At 49.1% G+C, this 16,604-nt stretch overlaps 3 protein-coding genes across 3 annotated transcripts; 1 reads left to right on the top strand and 2 right to left on the bottom strand.

The window, feature by feature from the left end:
* Nucleotides 1–240: 240 nt before the first annotated feature.
* LOC122391802 (piggyBac transposable element-derived protein 3-like) lies at nucleotides 241–1,482 on the bottom strand. Its single transcript, XM_043386054.1, has one exon. It carries the CDS (start codon nucleotides 1,480–1,482, stop codon nucleotides 241–243), a length of 1,242 nt encoding a protein of 413 aa, XP_043241989.1.
* Nucleotides 1,483–11,899: 10,417 nt separating this feature from the next.
* LOC122391800 (larval cuticle protein 9-like) lies at nucleotides 11,900–13,938 on the top strand. Its single transcript, XM_043386052.1, has 3 exons — nucleotides 11,900–12,098; nucleotides 12,529–12,748; nucleotides 13,596–13,938. Exons 1-3 carry the CDS (start codon nucleotides 12,090–12,092, stop codon nucleotides 13,766–13,768), a joined length of 402 nt encoding a protein of 133 aa, XP_043241987.1. The 5' UTR covers nucleotides 11,900–12,089; the 3' UTR covers nucleotides 13,769–13,938.
* A 716-nt stretch (nucleotides 13,939–14,654) lies between these two features.
* LOC122391799 (trypsin-1-like) lies at nucleotides 14,655–16,365 on the bottom strand. The gene has a single exon (XM_043386050.1). The coding sequence runs from the start codon at nucleotides 16,355–16,357 to the stop codon at nucleotides 15,002–15,004; it is 1,356 nt and encodes a 451-aa protein (XP_043241985.1). The 5' UTR covers nucleotides 16,358–16,365; the 3' UTR covers nucleotides 14,655–15,001.
* Nucleotides 16,366–16,604: the final 239 nt, after the last annotated feature.

Here is a 16,604-nt window from a genome sequence, read left to right as displayed (position 1 = left end):
TTACTTTTGTTTATAATAACGTCCAATCTTTCTGCAAAGACTTAAAATGTCTGCATCTGTAGTTGAGCACCTGTATTTTACGGCATTACCACACACAAAATCCAACACAAGGTAAAAGATATTTGACCTGCTTTGATGTCCACAAGGTCACGCCCACTGCGCATTTTTGGGCTTGTTCAGATCATCAGCCATACGTAGGAACCCAACTGGTGCTGATGCCCCTCTTGATCTTCCGTGTGCTCATGGGGTGTGGTACACCTTCATGCACTTTGGGTGCAGTGGAACGGCGCACTTCTCGCAGGACATGTTGGTTCGGCTGTTGCACACCTTGCAACGGTGGAACCTGGTTTTGAGCTCTGCTGGCCAGTGATGTAGACCGTCGTAGCGGAGGTCTTCTGGTGCTTGGTGGCGGCCAGAGAAGCTTGCTGGAGGACGCGGCACCGTGTTCTTCTTGATGAGGACGTACGTGAGCTCCCGCAGGAAGGGAAGTTGCGGTCCCTTGGCATGCCGTTGAGACAGGAGCCAGGTGTTTGTCCGGGCAGCGTCAACTCCCCACTGGAAGAGCGGCCACCACCACTTCTTGCTGCGTATGGTACTGCGGTAGAGAGCAACACACTGATCAAACAGATCCACACCGCCCATGTGGGTGTTGTATGCATGAAGAGGACGGGGCATCTGTACAGCGATCCTGCCACCTTGCTTCTTCACATACCGGCTGGCGGTAACGAGCGGCTCCAGCGGCTCACAGTTCGTCGCCACCGTCACGACGCGATTGTCGTTCCACCGCACAACCAGGTTGTCACCGTCAGACAGCCACTCCATTGTCCCACGCTGCTTCTTCTCCAGCACCTTCTTGCCTGAAAATGGAGCGCCACCAAGCCTGTTTTCGCGGACGGTTCCACACCCGCCAAGACCCATGTCCGACAGCACGTCCAGAAGCTCGAGTGATGTGAACAGGTTGTCGAAGAATATAGCATGGCCTGGTGGGACGGCGCACTTGTTCAGCAGGCCCAGCACCACGTCAGCTCCCTTCCCCAGGCCCGTGTCAGCCAGTTGGGTGTCGGCCCCACAGTACGGTTCCGCATGATAGAGATATCCGGTGGAGGCTGCCAGACACCACAGTTTGTACCCGTATCTTACAGGTTTGCCCCTTATGAACTGCTTGGTGCTGTGCCGTCCATAGTACGGTACCATTGTCTCGTCAACGCTCAGGTTTCTGGTGAGAGCTGCCGTCTTGAATCCGGCGTTCAAGTGCTGGAAGTACGGACGTACCTTGTAGTATCTGTCCTTGCTGATGTTGCTGTTGTCCGCCAGGTGCAGATTCTGGAGAAGTTCAAGAAACCTGTTCCTGGGCATGAGCTCCTGTGCCCACACAGATGACACGTCGTCCTTTGCAGACCACAGATGTTTCTTGTTGTGCGTCGTTCTATAGCCCGTCATCATCATCACACCGATGATTCCCAGCAGTTCCTCCATCGTCATGTTCAGTCGTCTTCCGTGTTGCGTCGCGTACAAGTTGCTCTGCTCCAGGATATTTTCCAGCAACTCTCTCGTGAACATCTTTTGGAACAACTCACTTGGAGATGTGTCACCGACTTCTGAAGCATCGTCAGGGTCGCCAGCAGACAGTTCAACCCGAAATGTTGGTGGACGGTGCCTCCAGTTCCTGACCTTCTTCCTTTTAGGCCCTTTGACAGAGGTACATTGATCCGGCTCTTGTGTTGCAGAAGCAGCGACGTCACCTGATCCCTTTTCGTGTGTCCCATCGCGAGGAGCTGGAGACTGCTCCCCCGTCACTTCCGCTGATGTCCCCAGGACTCGGCGTGGGAGATGGGCTGTGTCACCAACGGTTTCGCCATCTGACTTGTCGGAGTCTTCGTCGGTATGGGCGTCATCTGCAACGAGAGAACCATTGACTCTGTAAGCTGCCCTAATTCCTCTATTACTCCTTTACTGCCAGACCTAATCACGAAAGGGATGCCTCGGGGTAAAAGCAAGACGTCTGCTGGGAATACAAGGGCTTTCCAGACCACCTTCGCTACGTTGATTTAGTAGTCAGCCGCAAGCTCGTTGATGTGAACCATGCCAGTCTTGCAACATCTTACCGTAATATACTTTGGTATATTTGTGTACGATATAATTGCTGCCACAGAAAATGGAACTCAGGAAGGCAGGGACCCCTCCCCCCAACCGTCCACAAAAACGTCACACTGACTAGAAGGCGCTGTTGCATAAACGTTCGCAAGGAAAACACTAATCATTAACCTTTGAATATGACAGGCTTAGGGTCCTTTCACAATACTACTGGTAAAGTAAGTCAGCTAACGTGTAGTTTTGTAAGTGAATTCGCACATAATTACGAGCTTAGACGCAAACATCGGTAGAAAAACAATTATCCGCAACCGACCCTCCTATAGTATAAGGCCGCCAGGACGATGTAGCTCTTTTACTCTGTCCACACGTGTAGAGAAGTGCGTAACCGTAAGTGCGACCCTGTATTTTATCAATCATTCTCCTCCCATCCAACAACAATGCTCACTCATTCACACTACGCTGTAATTATGCCCTACTTAGTATAGTCTGCCTACTACATATACCCCTTCTCATCCCCATTATCCACAATTTCCGAGAGCCCACTCACCCTTTTCGATGGGGGGCATGAGTATAACATCGATGTGGTCCTCGACATCTTCATCTTCAAGCCAACTGTCACTCTCCGTCTCCAGAAGGTCCAATATCTCATTTGCCGTGAGCCTGAAATGTGAAAAAGTCATATTTATGTTGGGTTTCTGCCCGTTGGTCACATTTGTTGCCACACATTATTTGCACGTGTGCCAGACAAAACAAAAAGCAAATGGAGTGAAACTAATAATTACAGGTTCTAAATAGGTTTAAATTCCACCCATACGACGAACGAGAAATGATTTTTCTGAGAAAATATGAGTTTACTTACGGTTTTTTTCGGACGCGGTCCGACCGAGCTCCAATCGGCGCGCGTATTTACAAATTGCAACCGAGCTCCGCCGTGGGGTAAGGTGGGCAGGGGTTTTCGCACTACGGCTGCGGTTGAACTATCGTCTGTGGTAGAAACTTCAGGACGATGGCGCGTTTCATACGAAATCTGGCGCAATGTTTGTTTGCTTCTGAACTTGCACTGTTATTGCTGTGAATTCTGTGGGAGTGTTTCAATAACAATTTGTGGATTATTTGAGTTTCTTTATATAAACATAATACTGATATGATCAATTACTTAGTTTGGGAATTTGAAATTGTTTTAACGGACATTCACTGCGTAGTGGGTAAAAGTTATTATTGGTCCCTTTTTGTGACCAATAATAACTTTTTGGGACCAATAATAACTTTTACCCACTACCCAGTGAAAGTCCGTTAAAACAATTTCAAATAAGCATTTACCTGGGTATTAACTATTAAGACATGACTCTTCAGTCTCACTTAAGTTTGGGAATTGATACACAATTTGTAGAGATTTGTCTGGCAAATGGTGTAACAAACCTCAAGCCCATCATGATCTGAAGCTGTTGTAACAAATCAAAATTGCTTTGATGTTGCATACCTTGTTGGATAGACTGGAGCATGGTTCAAGATGATGTGTTAAAATTCAAGATTTGTGCGAAAGCTTGTGACTGAAGAACGAAAACAGTTCGATATGATGGCTCAAACATGGAAATGGAGGACAAAAGTAGAGTTTCAACATTCCAGCATGTGAGAATAACTTCAGAAATTCATAGTTCTTGTAGTATTGCATTCTTCTTATGTACAGTTATAGGTTTTGTTAGGGTATTTCAAATTCATTGTGTCAGTTGAGATATAGATCAGGATTGTGGAAAAAATTTAGAATCATTGCATGGTAGCTAGGTACTTGTTCGGTAAAAAGGTATGTGATGAATGCTATGAGTTTTTTTATGATTTAATATATGGTCGTTGTTGTACCTACAAAAGTGCAAGCTTACTACCAACTAGTTCCTGAATCAAATCGAAAGTATTTGCCATGAATGTAAATATGTACCTGCAAAGTATGTCAATAAATTTGTGTGATGTTGACCAGAGAGTTTTATCATCTGGGCATTTATGTCGCTTCTTACATTAGGTGTTAAGCATAGTAATTACGGATGAACTTTGTGCCAATATATTCAATGCACAACGTATGTAGCATGCCTACAACCCTCACTGATCCTGCTATACCTATAGGCATTTGGCACCAGCTTGACCAAGGGCATGAACTTCACAGTTGCACAACCTTTTGTCATGTACCACCATGCACTTTTTTACTTAAGGTGCACATAGCAGTGCACACAACAATGTGCACAGGGCCTACACAAAAACAACATGATTAGTGTGCACTATGCACAGCATTGTACCCTGATTATTTGAATATTGACCACTCAACAGTCAACAGTCAGGAGATAATTATTGAATATCACATTTATTATACATCACTTGTCAAACAAGAGCATGATGACACACATTTTGACAAGCAATCATGGTAGTATTCCAATAAGTTGGACAGTAACCTCCCTGGGCGTCATTTTTCCAGGAATGTACCTCTGCAGGTGTTGTGGTGGTAGGCTAGGTTGAATTGGATTAAGTTAGGCGAAGTAAGGTGGTTAGAACCAGGTCAGACCGTAAGGCCTGGTCAGGTTGATTTTAATCTTTCATTCTAATTTGACATAGATACCTATTACCTATGTTTTTGCTCCAGCCTGAATTTCATTAGGTAATGAGTTAATTTTGCTTTGTTTTTATCTGTCTTGTTTTGTGTTTTTGTCCCTTATATTTTGCCCCATAGGCAAGGGTGGAGCCTTTTCAGGGAAGGTGGTGGAGCATGATTGGAGGCGCTCAACTAGACGGCATAGGAGGGCACGATTTCTGAACGCGCACTGATGCCTGATTCAAGCCACGCTGTCTTCATGCGGGGCGGCGCGCTACTTAAAAGTCCCAAAAAGAACGGGAAGTGATGCCGATAGAACCTTCTTCAATCATTCTGGGCTAACGCTTATGACTTGGAAAAAGTCGCGATCCCAATTCAATCGAAAACCTGTGGGTTCTTGTTCAGCAGGAGGTGTATGAAGAGCCACCCGCCAATCGCCATAAGCACTGCTCAACCGCAGGCACAGGTTACTTTAGACGGCGTTGGTCCGCATCGAAGCCAGTGTGCTGGAGAATTCATTGGCTGAAATGCTCCAGAACATTCACCACTGTGTTTTTATGAAAGGTGGCTACAAGCTCAGTTAAAAGAAAAAGTACCAGATTGTTTTGCTCTTTAATTACAGCGGGAAGAAAGATGTCCGTATAATTTCGTTACACCCCCTGTAATGTTCAAATGGTTGCTAAATTCGAAATCAGCTCCAAAAACTAGCCTAGAAACATGTAAAGCTCGAATAAGGAACCGAGGTCATCAAAGGTCATTGAGCTGACCTGACCTTCAGGTGACCTTGACACCCACCCTAATGCATGGGACCAGCATCATATCACATGTTTCAACGCTTGAAACCACGTGAAGACTGCAACCGCGCGGCTAATGCGAGCCGACATACGCCGAATCGCGATTCGGGCCAAACATGGTCTCGAGAAATAGGTCACAGGTCAAAGGTCATTTGGGTCAGGGTCGTGAGATTTTCAGGGTAGGTGTAAAATTGATAAAATCGGGGGCATTGAAAGTTTCGTCGCGATCGGACGGTTTTTACGTGAGTTACTCACGAAAAACTGATATAGCGCACCCAAAAAGGCAGAAATACACACATGCGATATCCTATTCTACGAAAAAAGTGCATCATTTTTTAACGTCGCCGACAAATTGTAATTACCCTAAGCTCAGGCAGATGTATGGTAGAAAATCCCCCAAGTGAAATACACTACGGCGGAAATAAAATACCCTACGGCGGAGCTCGGTTGCAATTTGTAAATACGCAATCGGCGCCGACATCTTGCTGACAATGCCGAGATAGCGTCGCTTGTGAGGTTGCCATGCGCAAAATAGTACTGGGATCCTCCAGCTGGAAGATGCCTGAACGCGGGCGAAGTGGACCTTCCCAAAAGATGAAGCACATTTGACCGACAAAAAATCATTAACTTTGTGGTCACAAATGTGACCAACGGGCTCTAATGGGTTAACATGTTAAAATAGGCCCTGGTTTGAATATTTAAAAAAAAACGAACAAGTATTTCCGGAAAAAGGAGGGAGGGATTTTGTTGTTTACCCTGGTATGCAGTCTAGCCGGGATGCCAACCGTATTTTTAGAATTAACCCCGGCATTCACCAGAGCCAGGAAATTGAACATGCTTTTATATGAACAGCTTTTTACTTTGACTGGAGTGATACCTACGAAATGTATATCATATATCATATAGTAACGAAAAAGAAACTGAGCAAGGTCGCGTTCTGTCAAATTCTCACGAGCCCATTCCACATGCTGCTTGCCGCTTAGACCGATGACCGTCAAACACGTGCATAAACATCGTTAGAAGCTTTACACCGACCTCTACTGAAAGGATCATCCGCCAGCCTGATCAGAACCGCAATCGAAGTGAAAGCTCCGTCAGCCGGCCCGCTAAAATACGCTGAGCCCATCATATTTTCCCTGCGAGTGATTCAGGATCGGGAGTCTCATCTTGCCACCAAACGTGGGCGGTTACACATTTAGCAACCGTTCCTCTTAGTGAGACTAAATGAGTCAGTTAAACCATAATCACCCTTTAAAACGAACTTTTAGACGAACGGAGCCGGTTGGATTTGGAAAAGCACGCTGCAGAGCTTACCGTGTCACGTTACACGTACATGTGGGAGGGTTTAAAGAGCTCGCTTAATCGATCGCAAGTCTAACGTCGTGGTGGAGATTGTAAGAACGTTACACACCTAGCACGTTACCATGCAGCACCCACAGTGCTGACGCTACTGGCATGCTGAATTGCCGAGATGGCCGGCCGAATCGACGACCGGGGCCGAGCCCTTGCCACCTCTGGCGATGACTGGATAGCGTACGGACTCGCATGCTAATGCTCGCCAAGCAAAAACATTACTACAGCTTATCTGGGCTTACAAGCTGGTATGCATGTATGTTGTTTGTGTAACGATGTTTGTATGTGTGAATAGGTGTGTGACATGCATGTGTGTTAACGTGTATGTACGCATGCGTGCATGCATGCATGCTATGTGCATGTGTTTATGCATACATGCGTAGGTGCACCGTCACCATTGACGACCGCGTCTGCTGAGAAGTGCCGCAGTTTCAACGCGCCACGCGCGCTGCGCCGCCGTTACGCGTGACCCGCTCGAGCAAGGTTACCGGTTAGCGTACGACGTGAGCTGTGACAAGCGCCAGTTACCGATTGCACGGTCACGGGCCTCAGACGAGACTCCGGCAAACGAAAAACAATGGGTCTCGGATGCTGAGAAATTCTTACTAGCTCCGCTCGTCTGCTGTGCGCCACTTCATAGGAAAACACATAGGCGCGGTGATATGCGGTGTCGTTTATTAAAGTGGTCCGAAACTTTACCTCCAGAACGTTAGAAGTATAGGTACACTGTGGTTAGAAGTAGACCACAGCTATGTAAGCTGGCAGATGGCACATTATTGATAGGTAGGTTAGGATGCATCCAAGAATCGAGTTCCATCGTCCGATAGTTATTGAAATGGGTGTGTGTTCAAAACATAGCAAAATATGAAAAGTCGTATGCTATGCGATAGGCAGAATAGGAAAAACCGGTATTTATCTTAGTTTGTCGGGCCAGCGGCGGATCCAGTGGCTCTCCAGATGTCTGTGGTAGTCGAGGTTGTAATCCCGTCATCTGTCAATTGTATTAAAGCCGCCGAACAGGCAGTAAAGCGTGCGGCAGGGACAAAAATGCAGCGTCCGAAGGTCGCCGGTCCTGGCTCCTCCCCGAGACGAGGGCCGACAGCTTTCGGATCCAGCCCGTATGGAAATGTGCCCGCTGAAAACAGGCAGGTATAGCCACAACAATTTCCCCTCCGGAGTAGGCTATGTGATCAATTGCAATTCAATCTCTGCAGTCTGCTTCTACGCCAGACAGATCGCATCAGAATGTGGGTGTGCTACCTATTTCGTGCTAAATTCAAGCCGGCGTAATAAATACGCCGATAAAAATGAACATAAACTGCTATGACATTATGTTGATTTTCCTATTGCAAAACCCCAATCAATATGGATCATAGTGGTAAACGGGGAACCTCAACACAAACAGTTGAATTCAAAAACCTCATAATTAAATTACAGAAGGACGGAAAGAGCGAATCAATGCCTATCAAACATAATGGTTCATGTCATTTTGTGTGGTAGCGTCCGTCCCTTGCGGCCACAGGGAACGAATTATTTTCAGATGGCGCTTTTCGGCCCAGACAGCTTGGCGCGCCGCCCCGTGCACGAACTTTCTCACAGTCCGGCAGATCTTTTGACGGACAGAGACGCCTGTCCACACTTATAGAGAGAGAGAGAGAGAGAGAAAATAATTCGGCTGTTTTTTAGGAACTCCGTGTAGGTGTTCCACTTCTCTGTTCTTCCAAAAGCATCATTGGGCATATGAAGCCCGGGTCGGATCAACCTACCCATGTCCTGTCCATACCGGAACTCTCTTTGACAAATCTGATTGACACCAGTGCCAATAATCCAAATGTATCTGCTTAAGATCTTTTTCCTTCAGCGTTGCAGGCACTCGACAATTGAATTCAACTTTAATCAATAATCAGCGCAATCAATAAGTGGCATGATGATACTAAAAAGGATGAAAAACATCCCCAAGAGCATCGGTATTAAACCAAACCATTATCGAAAGACAGCAGAGGCCTCTTGCACCAAAATCCTCTTGCACCAATGCTTAGATTATTTTTGCATCGTATAACCAGGCCAAGTCTCAAATGTAACAATTTGCGTGCAAAATTTAGCAAGCACATGTAGGATTATGTATTGGGCTATTGCAAACAAATTTACCACCGTTAGATTAGCTTATTCTGAAACCGGTTTTTCGATTTTACCTAGCTAGGTAGTTTGGTGCAAGAGGCCTCAGGTCTAATAAAAAGAAATTTTGTTTGATAGAGATTGGAGAACTTTTGATGCAAGGCCAAAACGTCTTTCAATACATAAAGCTATGTTAACATATCAAGCTGACAAACACTGCAGGCTTATCGTTTTTACCGGGCAATCGTACGAGTGCCTAGTCACAGTGCACATACCTACATAACACATCAAAAACACGTTACTGCGTATCCAGCGATCCAGCTGTGCGTGTGACCCGGCAGTGTAGCAGCTCCTCACCTCTGTGACAAGGTCTGATGACTCTCCGTCACGACGGCGACTTTGACCTGCTCTTCACCTCCAACCAGTGTCAAACGGTCATTTGCAAGTCATGAGGAAAGCCATAGCCTTGACGGACGCAAAGCCCTTTCGCTGAACAGCGGCGCGGCTGTGGCGGGACGGATGGCCGACCGATCGGCGCGGCGGTGGGAGCTCGTCGGCCACGCGCCGGCCGGGCCAAGGGCGCCACTCCACACCGGCTGAATGCCAACCCATCTCCCCCTTCCAGCAGCTCCCCCCCCCCCTCTTCTTGCTGACCCAACGCGCTGACTACCCGTGCGAAAAACGTCCGCCGCAGCGGAACTGGTGATATCGATTTGCGGATATCGGTCGCACGGCATGCAACACTGTTTCGTAGATTTGAACCATCTCGGTGGTTTGCTAACACTGTTATAAATGCATGTGTTCTCGTGTTTATAACTTACAATGTTTTGCTATCATAGATGTGTCTTACGAGCATGCAGTTCTTTTGAAGCATTGGATGCGATTATGAAACGTAGATTAGAACAGCAAGAGATATCGACGAAGCCAGTCCAGTCCTTAAGATGCTCACCCGAGCGAATATGTAGGCATACCTAAGTTTTAACTGTCACACTGCTGGCGGATCCAGAAAGGTGTTCTTGGATGCTGCGGGGGCATACCCCCGAAAAGGTTTCTCCAAATTCCAAAAACTCATCGGGTTTCTATTCCTTACGCACTGCTTTGCGGTTCAAAACATTTTTTTTTCTAATCAAAGCTGTTTAGTTTTATTTTTAACCCTCGCCAGCACAGGCCAATTTGCGTCCTTTGACGTCACAAGGGGGGTTGGTTGGTACGACCCCCCCCCTCGCGTTTGGCCTCTGATCGAGCTAGAGCTTCGCGGAAAAAACGAGCGTGTTGCCCGTCACGAGAGGAAGCCGATAATACCCAATTATAAGGTTCTAGGTTATCGGGTGACCTTCCAAGTCAGGTCAATGACCCGAAAATCGGGACCTGTTAGAAAGTCGTAAAGTGTGGCTGTTATGGGGTTTTCGAGGGTGCTGATCACGAATATCGTGTTAGGTTTGATCAGAGATGATGTCTTTAAGCATTTAGACCAGGTCGGGTCAGGTCAGGTCAGGTCAACCGGTAGGGGTCGTGACGGGTATTCGTAGTACGTGTCAACCGACTCTGACAGCTTCGTAACATGTTACGAAGGAACCAAAACTACTTCGTAAATGTTCAAATGGTTGCTAAATTCGAAATCAGCTCCAAAAAACTAGCTTAGAAACATGTAGGTAAAACTCGAAAAGTGAAGCGAGGTCACCAAAGGTCAATGACCTGACCTGACCTTCAGGTGACCTTGACCTCCACCCTAATGCATAGGAGCAACATCAAATCACATGTTTGAACGTTTGAAACCACGAAAAGCTTGCAAACGCGCGGCTAATGAGAGCCGACATGCGCCGAATCGCGATTCCGGCCAAACATTGTCTCGGAAAGTAGGTCATAGGTCAAAGGTCATTTGGGTCAGGGTCATGAAATTTTTAAGGTAGATGTAAAATTGATCAATGCGAGGGTACTGAAAGTTTCGTCGCGATCAGCCGCTTTTTACGCAAGTTATTCGCGAAAAACCTTAGGGGGGTTGCGTCAACCCCCCCCCCCCTGTGCCGGCGAGGGTTAATCTCTAAAAACCACAAATGTTCGTCGATTTCGGACGCTCCATGGGGGGAGGGCATTTGCTCTAAATGCCCCTGGATCCGCCAGTGAACTGCCATGATATCCGACCATGATAACCCTTATTTGGCACAATAGACTCTTAAACCCGCGGCCCGCGCACCGACAGGGGTCTGGGCCAACTTACAGCGGACAGGGGGGGGGCGGATGACCGCCCCATCCCCCCCCCCTGAGATCTGGAAAGCAAAGCAAGATAGCGACAAGCGGTAAACGGCATGGGGTACGCACGGACAAGGTCTACAATTTTTACACAGGTCATTTTCAGGTCAGGTCACAGATGACGTCACAGGGGTCAAAAAAGTCAAAATGGTGGCGCTAGATATGGAGAGTTTTCTCGTATAACGTTCGAATTAGTCAAGCTAGGAGAGAGATGGGCCCGACTGGTCAATGACCGTCACCGGTAGCAGAAGCAAAAGTGGTTGGGTTGGGTGGTGGCCGGTGGGGGTTGTGTCACGAACTCACGATGTCTAATGCCAGGAAAGCCAGTATTGCATATGCATGCCCGTGACATCTGTGCTAGGTAAAGCCTAAATCATACCCTTGTGACTGAAGTGCCAGAACTTGGTGACCCTGCAGGATCCGCCCCTGCATTTCCGTATGTATAACCAAGGCAGTACCTATATTAGGTATAACTGTTACAAACTTACAAAACGACCGCAAGCTAACCTATCTATCATACCTACAATCTAGGTACATGCATACCTATGTAATGTGTAGGGTTCTAATGGTGGGGTCGATTGAGATTCGAGTAGCATTCGTCAACAGTAGTCGACCAGTCATCAAAGCAACATTATTTGACCGCGTCATTTGCCTGCGACGGGAAACGGATTGGCAGTTATTCAGAAATAAAAGTTTCATTCTCTGCGCTGGTACTCAAGGTGCCTGGTTAGTGGTTAACGTCCCCAAGGCGCTGACATCTCGGCAACCCGTCTGGCCCGGTCTGGCGCTCCCTGCGCTCCCGCCCTCTCCTCCCTCTGCCGGTCCTCGACGGCCGACAGGTATATAAGCAGCCAGCTGCCGGGGAGACGCACCAGTGAAGTGGAGTCGTCTTCACCGCCGCAGCAGACATGAAGCTGGTGAGTTTATAGTTAGCGGAGCAACTCATTTCTAAACACAATAATATTACTAATGATGCCCAAACATGTCATTGCTTACATCATCATTGCCTACCACTGCACTTATTGAGCAACTGACAAACCGCCAATGAAAAACAAATCATAGGTTTGCTTTCGCACACGATCAGAAACATCGTTAAAAACATCGTAAACATCGTAACATCGTAAAAACATCGTCATCATATTCTAGCTTGTTTTTTTTTAACAGGGACATGAACGGAGTTAGTAACTGTATTTTCTTGCTGCGCTGATCCTCACGTGTCTGGCCACGCACAGTTCGCCATGATGGTGATGCACAACATGCAAGTTATCATCAATGCCGTTTTGTGAGTCGGGCTGCAATGGTGCGCCCTGTGGACTGTGTGACAGCCCGGTGACCGCTGCTCCGCAGATGATCGTGCTCGCCCTGGTGGCTGTGGCCGCCGCTCAGGATGACGCCCAGTACGTGGCCGGCAGCGACCGCGACGCTCAGATTGTCAAGAACGACTTCAGCATGGACGAGGCCGGCGGCTTCGTGGCCGACATGGAGACGTCCAACAACATCCAGCAGGGCGCCACCGGCACCAGCTACCCGGGCCAGGACCCGGAGACGGGCAGCTACACCATGAGCGGTACGTGCCACCCGACAGACAGCGGGGGTGGAGGACCCTCTGGCGCACACGCTGGGGCGCCGCTGTGTGGCCTCTCTCTTTGTCCCATGTGTCGCATCAGGTTTTACCCGGGCTCAGCTGGTTGTGGAGACCTCAGAGACTGGTTACAGCTGGCTGCATACATATGCGGTGACAGCTTTGGCGGCATATTTCACTATTGACATGTTCATACGACGCTCAAGCCAGGGACGTACCCAAGGGGAAGGGGGCGGACGAGGTGCCCCCCCCCCCCTTGGGGTTTTCAGGGTCCCGGATGGAATCAGGGCCCCCGCGGGCTTAAGGCCCACGTTGGCCAAAATCACGTCGGAGGCGAACGAACTTCACGGGAATCCCAAAAATCACGTCAAGACAATCAGAGCCCTCTGACCAGCCTGACAGCAAGGGTCCTTCTTACCAAGGCCCTCTTCTTACTATCTGGGGCCCCCTGTGAATAACGGCCTGTCTGTGTCTGACCGCTATGGCCCCTCTGACTCCTCAGTAGAGAGGAGGTTCTCTGTTGGTAGGAGGCCCTCTGTAGAGAGGAGGCCCCCGGGATTCCTCCCCTCCCCAATTGGCCAAATCCTAGGTACGTGCCTACTCACAGAGCTGCTGCAAGAACACTGCGTCTTTATAACCAGCTTTGATACTAGCTTCGTCTATGGTCAAGTCCTTAGAGCTACAAATCCGTTCGCACGCTACTCACATGCTGGTCATCAAGCCCCTTTAACTGCCGAAACAAATATATATGCAGCATTCATCCAGCGACTGCCGTTGACATCCCACCCCTGGAGCTGATATCCCGTTGACACTGCGCTCTGCTCCGTTTCAGGCCAGTACTCGTACGTGGCGCCCAACGGACAGACGGTGACGGTCACGTGGACGGCCGACGAGAACGGCTACAGCGCCGAGTCGGACGCCATCCCGCAGCTGTCGGCCGAGCACCAGGCCGCCATCGACGGCTCCGTCGGCGCCCTGCCAGAGACCTTCAGCGACAGCGTCTAGAGCCACTCCGGATCCCCCCAGACCAACGCCTGGCTGTCCCGCTGAAGGCCGGTGACCGCCCTCAGTCAGAGGCGGCCCCGCCAATCAGTGGTGTTCGCAACGCGAGTGACTGTGAGCGCATTTTACATACCGATTGTAACTACCCTACAATACATTATCATCGAACGGCGTGTAACTTGTATCAATGGGATTGGAAATAGACAACGATCAACGAAATTCTAGCAAGATGAATATCGAATAGTTGGTCATATACAGGGTGTTAAAAAAAGTGAGCCCCCTAACTAATATTGCTTATATATCTCCGAAACCGAAATGTCCTACGATAATGAGAGACCCTTTGTTGGAAAGACCGGCCACTTTCGGTTCTAAAAGGCTACATAGTGTGGCTCTGAATGGATATGTAATACACCGAGACCGACCAGAACAAAAGTGTTGCGAGATCGGGTGAAACACGGCGAAGAATGAATAAAGGCACGTGAACTGAAATATACAGTCAGATGTGAAGAAATTTTAAACATATCCGATAACGCCAAACGTTTCACCAAGAATTTGGTATTGAATTGTGCTTTCCTTAATGCTGGCCGTTTTGGGCAAGATATGTTACGGAATTATGGCCTATTTGGATGGAATTGGGCTGCTCTTTCTAATGAGCGGCTTCCCAAAGCTGTAGCATGCACGGCTGCAGAGATACAGTCGATCTTAGTTGGTGGGTCACTTTTTTGGAACACCCTGTATTTGGGGTCGATAGTTTTTTATTATTTTGGCCTCCCTCCAACGGACACTGATCGTCCCAATTACAGGAGGGCTCCTCCTCCTCCCGGCCCTCATTACATTTGCGCCATCTAAGCAAGGCACAATGTCCGCACTGCCCATGACAAAGAGTTGCAGAATTGCATGCTTTTATTGAACACTCCCAAAAAAATGACTGAACCAGTGGAATGAGTAAAAAAGTAAACAAACAAAGTAAAAAGTCTGGAACCTTTTCGACAAGACTAACACCAGCACTAACAGCTAGAGACTAGAGGTGATGCCTTAACAAAGTTTACCAGTGTTGGTCACAAAGGGCATTACATGTCGGGATTCAATGGAGAATTCTCCGGTTGTGATTAGAACTCGCCAGAGACTGGCGCCGGACTCGCAGAGACTGGCGCAGGACTCAGCAGAGACTGGCGGTGGGCTCAGCGGAGACTGGATCCGGTCGTGGTCAGGACTCAGCAGAGACTGGCGGTGGGCTCAGCACAGATTAGAGCCAGCCGTGGTCTGGGAGATCCAGTCGGAGACGGCGGTGACGCGAGAGTAGACGCCCGGAGAGCCCTGGACGGCGCAGCCGTAGCCCCACGAGACCACGCCGATGAGCGTGTAGCGTCCGCTGACGTCGGTCACCAGCGGGCCGCCGCTGTCGCCCTGGCAGGAGTCCTTGCCGCCGGCGTCCACGTCTGCGCAGATCATGCTGGAGTCGATCTGGCCCTGGCCGAGGTCCGAGGTACACTCGGCATTGGACATGGTCTGCACGGTGACTTCATTCAGGACTGAGGGCTGAGTGCCACCAGAGGCGAGGGTGCCCCAGCCGCTGACAATGGCATCGACGTCAACGAAGGCGTTGTTGTCTGCGGGAAGGCAGGCTGGCGCCACCAAGTTATCAAAGGTCGAAAAATCAATGGGAACTGAGAGTTCCAGCAGCGAGAAGTCGTGCGTAAGGGTAGCGGAGTTATAAGAAGGATGATTAACAATTTGCGCCACATTTTTGCGAACCTGGTTGGCGTCGGAATCGAGATTGTGCTTGCGGAGCAGAACCTGGAGGTTTCCGGCCGTCTGGCGTTCAGTGCAGTGGGCGGCCGTCAGCACCCAGCGGTCGTTGATGAGGGTGCCACCGCACCAAGGACGATTGTTGCCGGCGTTGACCAGACCCACCTGCCACGGGTACTCGTTGACCTCCGTGGGCACGCCGCCGACGATACGGGTGGCCCGGTTGGCGATGCCGCAGCACTGGTCACCGGACGGAGCGGAGGTCGTCGTCGAGGCCGTCGTCGTGGTGGTGGCTGCCGTCGTGGTAGTGGCTGCCGTCGTTGTGGTGGCCGCTGTCGTGGTGGTGGCTGCCGTCGTTGTGGTGGCTCCGCCCGCCTCCGGAACGATGACCAGACAGTAGAACCCTGTGTTCCGGACGCTGTAGTCGGTTCTGAACACGACCCTCAGCTCGTCACTGTCCACCGAGCTGGATGGTGGACGACCGTTGCAATATTTGACGCCATTGATTTTCAGGAAATCATAGTAGCAGGACGGATGGTACTCGACATCAAAGTCATTATAGTAGTTGCATATGAGTGAGATCACTTGACCCTGGTCACCCATAATAATCCATCTCTGAAAGTAGTTGTTTGGGTAGTTGTACGGGTAGTTGGGTGAGGTGAAGTAGTAAGTGTTGGGGGGAAGAACGTATGTTGCCTTTTCATCTTGCAGTTCCAAACGTTTGGGCTCTATCTGGCGATATGTCTCGTGACCTCTGACGTCGGGTAGCGGCGCCGGGTCTTGTTTGCCCTCAAAGGCGAGGGATACGCCCAAAAGCAGCGTACAAAGACTCAGAGTGATCATGGCGAACTGATGCCGGGCTCGACAGCGACGTGCTCCTTTATACTTCCGCCTCGCACACAGGTGTCCATCGACAGAGGCAAAACGAATTCACCAGTCATCACGGACGCCAGTCGTATTTGGCATACGATCAATCATCTGGCTTACATAAGTGTTCATGTTCAGGTACCGGCTTGCACAAGTGCAGAAATGCTGAAATTTTTCACTCCCTTTGTAGAAACAATGCTCGAGTATTTTGAAAATGCTACCT

This window comes from Amphibalanus amphitrite, unplaced genomic scaffold, assembly GCF_019059575.1.
Source record: "Amphibalanus amphitrite isolate SeventyFive unplaced genomic scaffold, NRLGWU_Aamphi_draft 000455F_arrow, whole genome shotgun sequence".
In the NCBI taxonomy this organism is placed as follows: domain Eukaryota; kingdom Metazoa; phylum Arthropoda; class Thecostraca; order Balanomorpha; family Balanidae; genus Amphibalanus; species Amphibalanus amphitrite.
This window is presented reverse-complemented; position numbering and strand designations above follow the sequence as displayed.

Bases quoted from the DNA above. Each gene is read 5' to 3' on its own strand.
- LOC122391800 (XM_043386052.1), top strand. The intron at 12,749-13,595 runs GTACGTGCCACC...GCTCCGTTTCAG, and splicing joins GGGCAGCTACACCATGAGCG to GCCAGTACTCGTACGTGGCG.
- LOC122391802 (XM_043386054.1), bottom strand. From the start codon at position 1,482: ATGACGATGGAGGAACTGCTGGGAATCATCGGTGTGATGATGATGACG.
- LOC122391799 (XM_043386050.1), bottom strand. From the start codon at position 16,357: ATGATCACTCTGAGTCTTTGTACGCTGCTTTTGGGCGTATCCCTCGCC.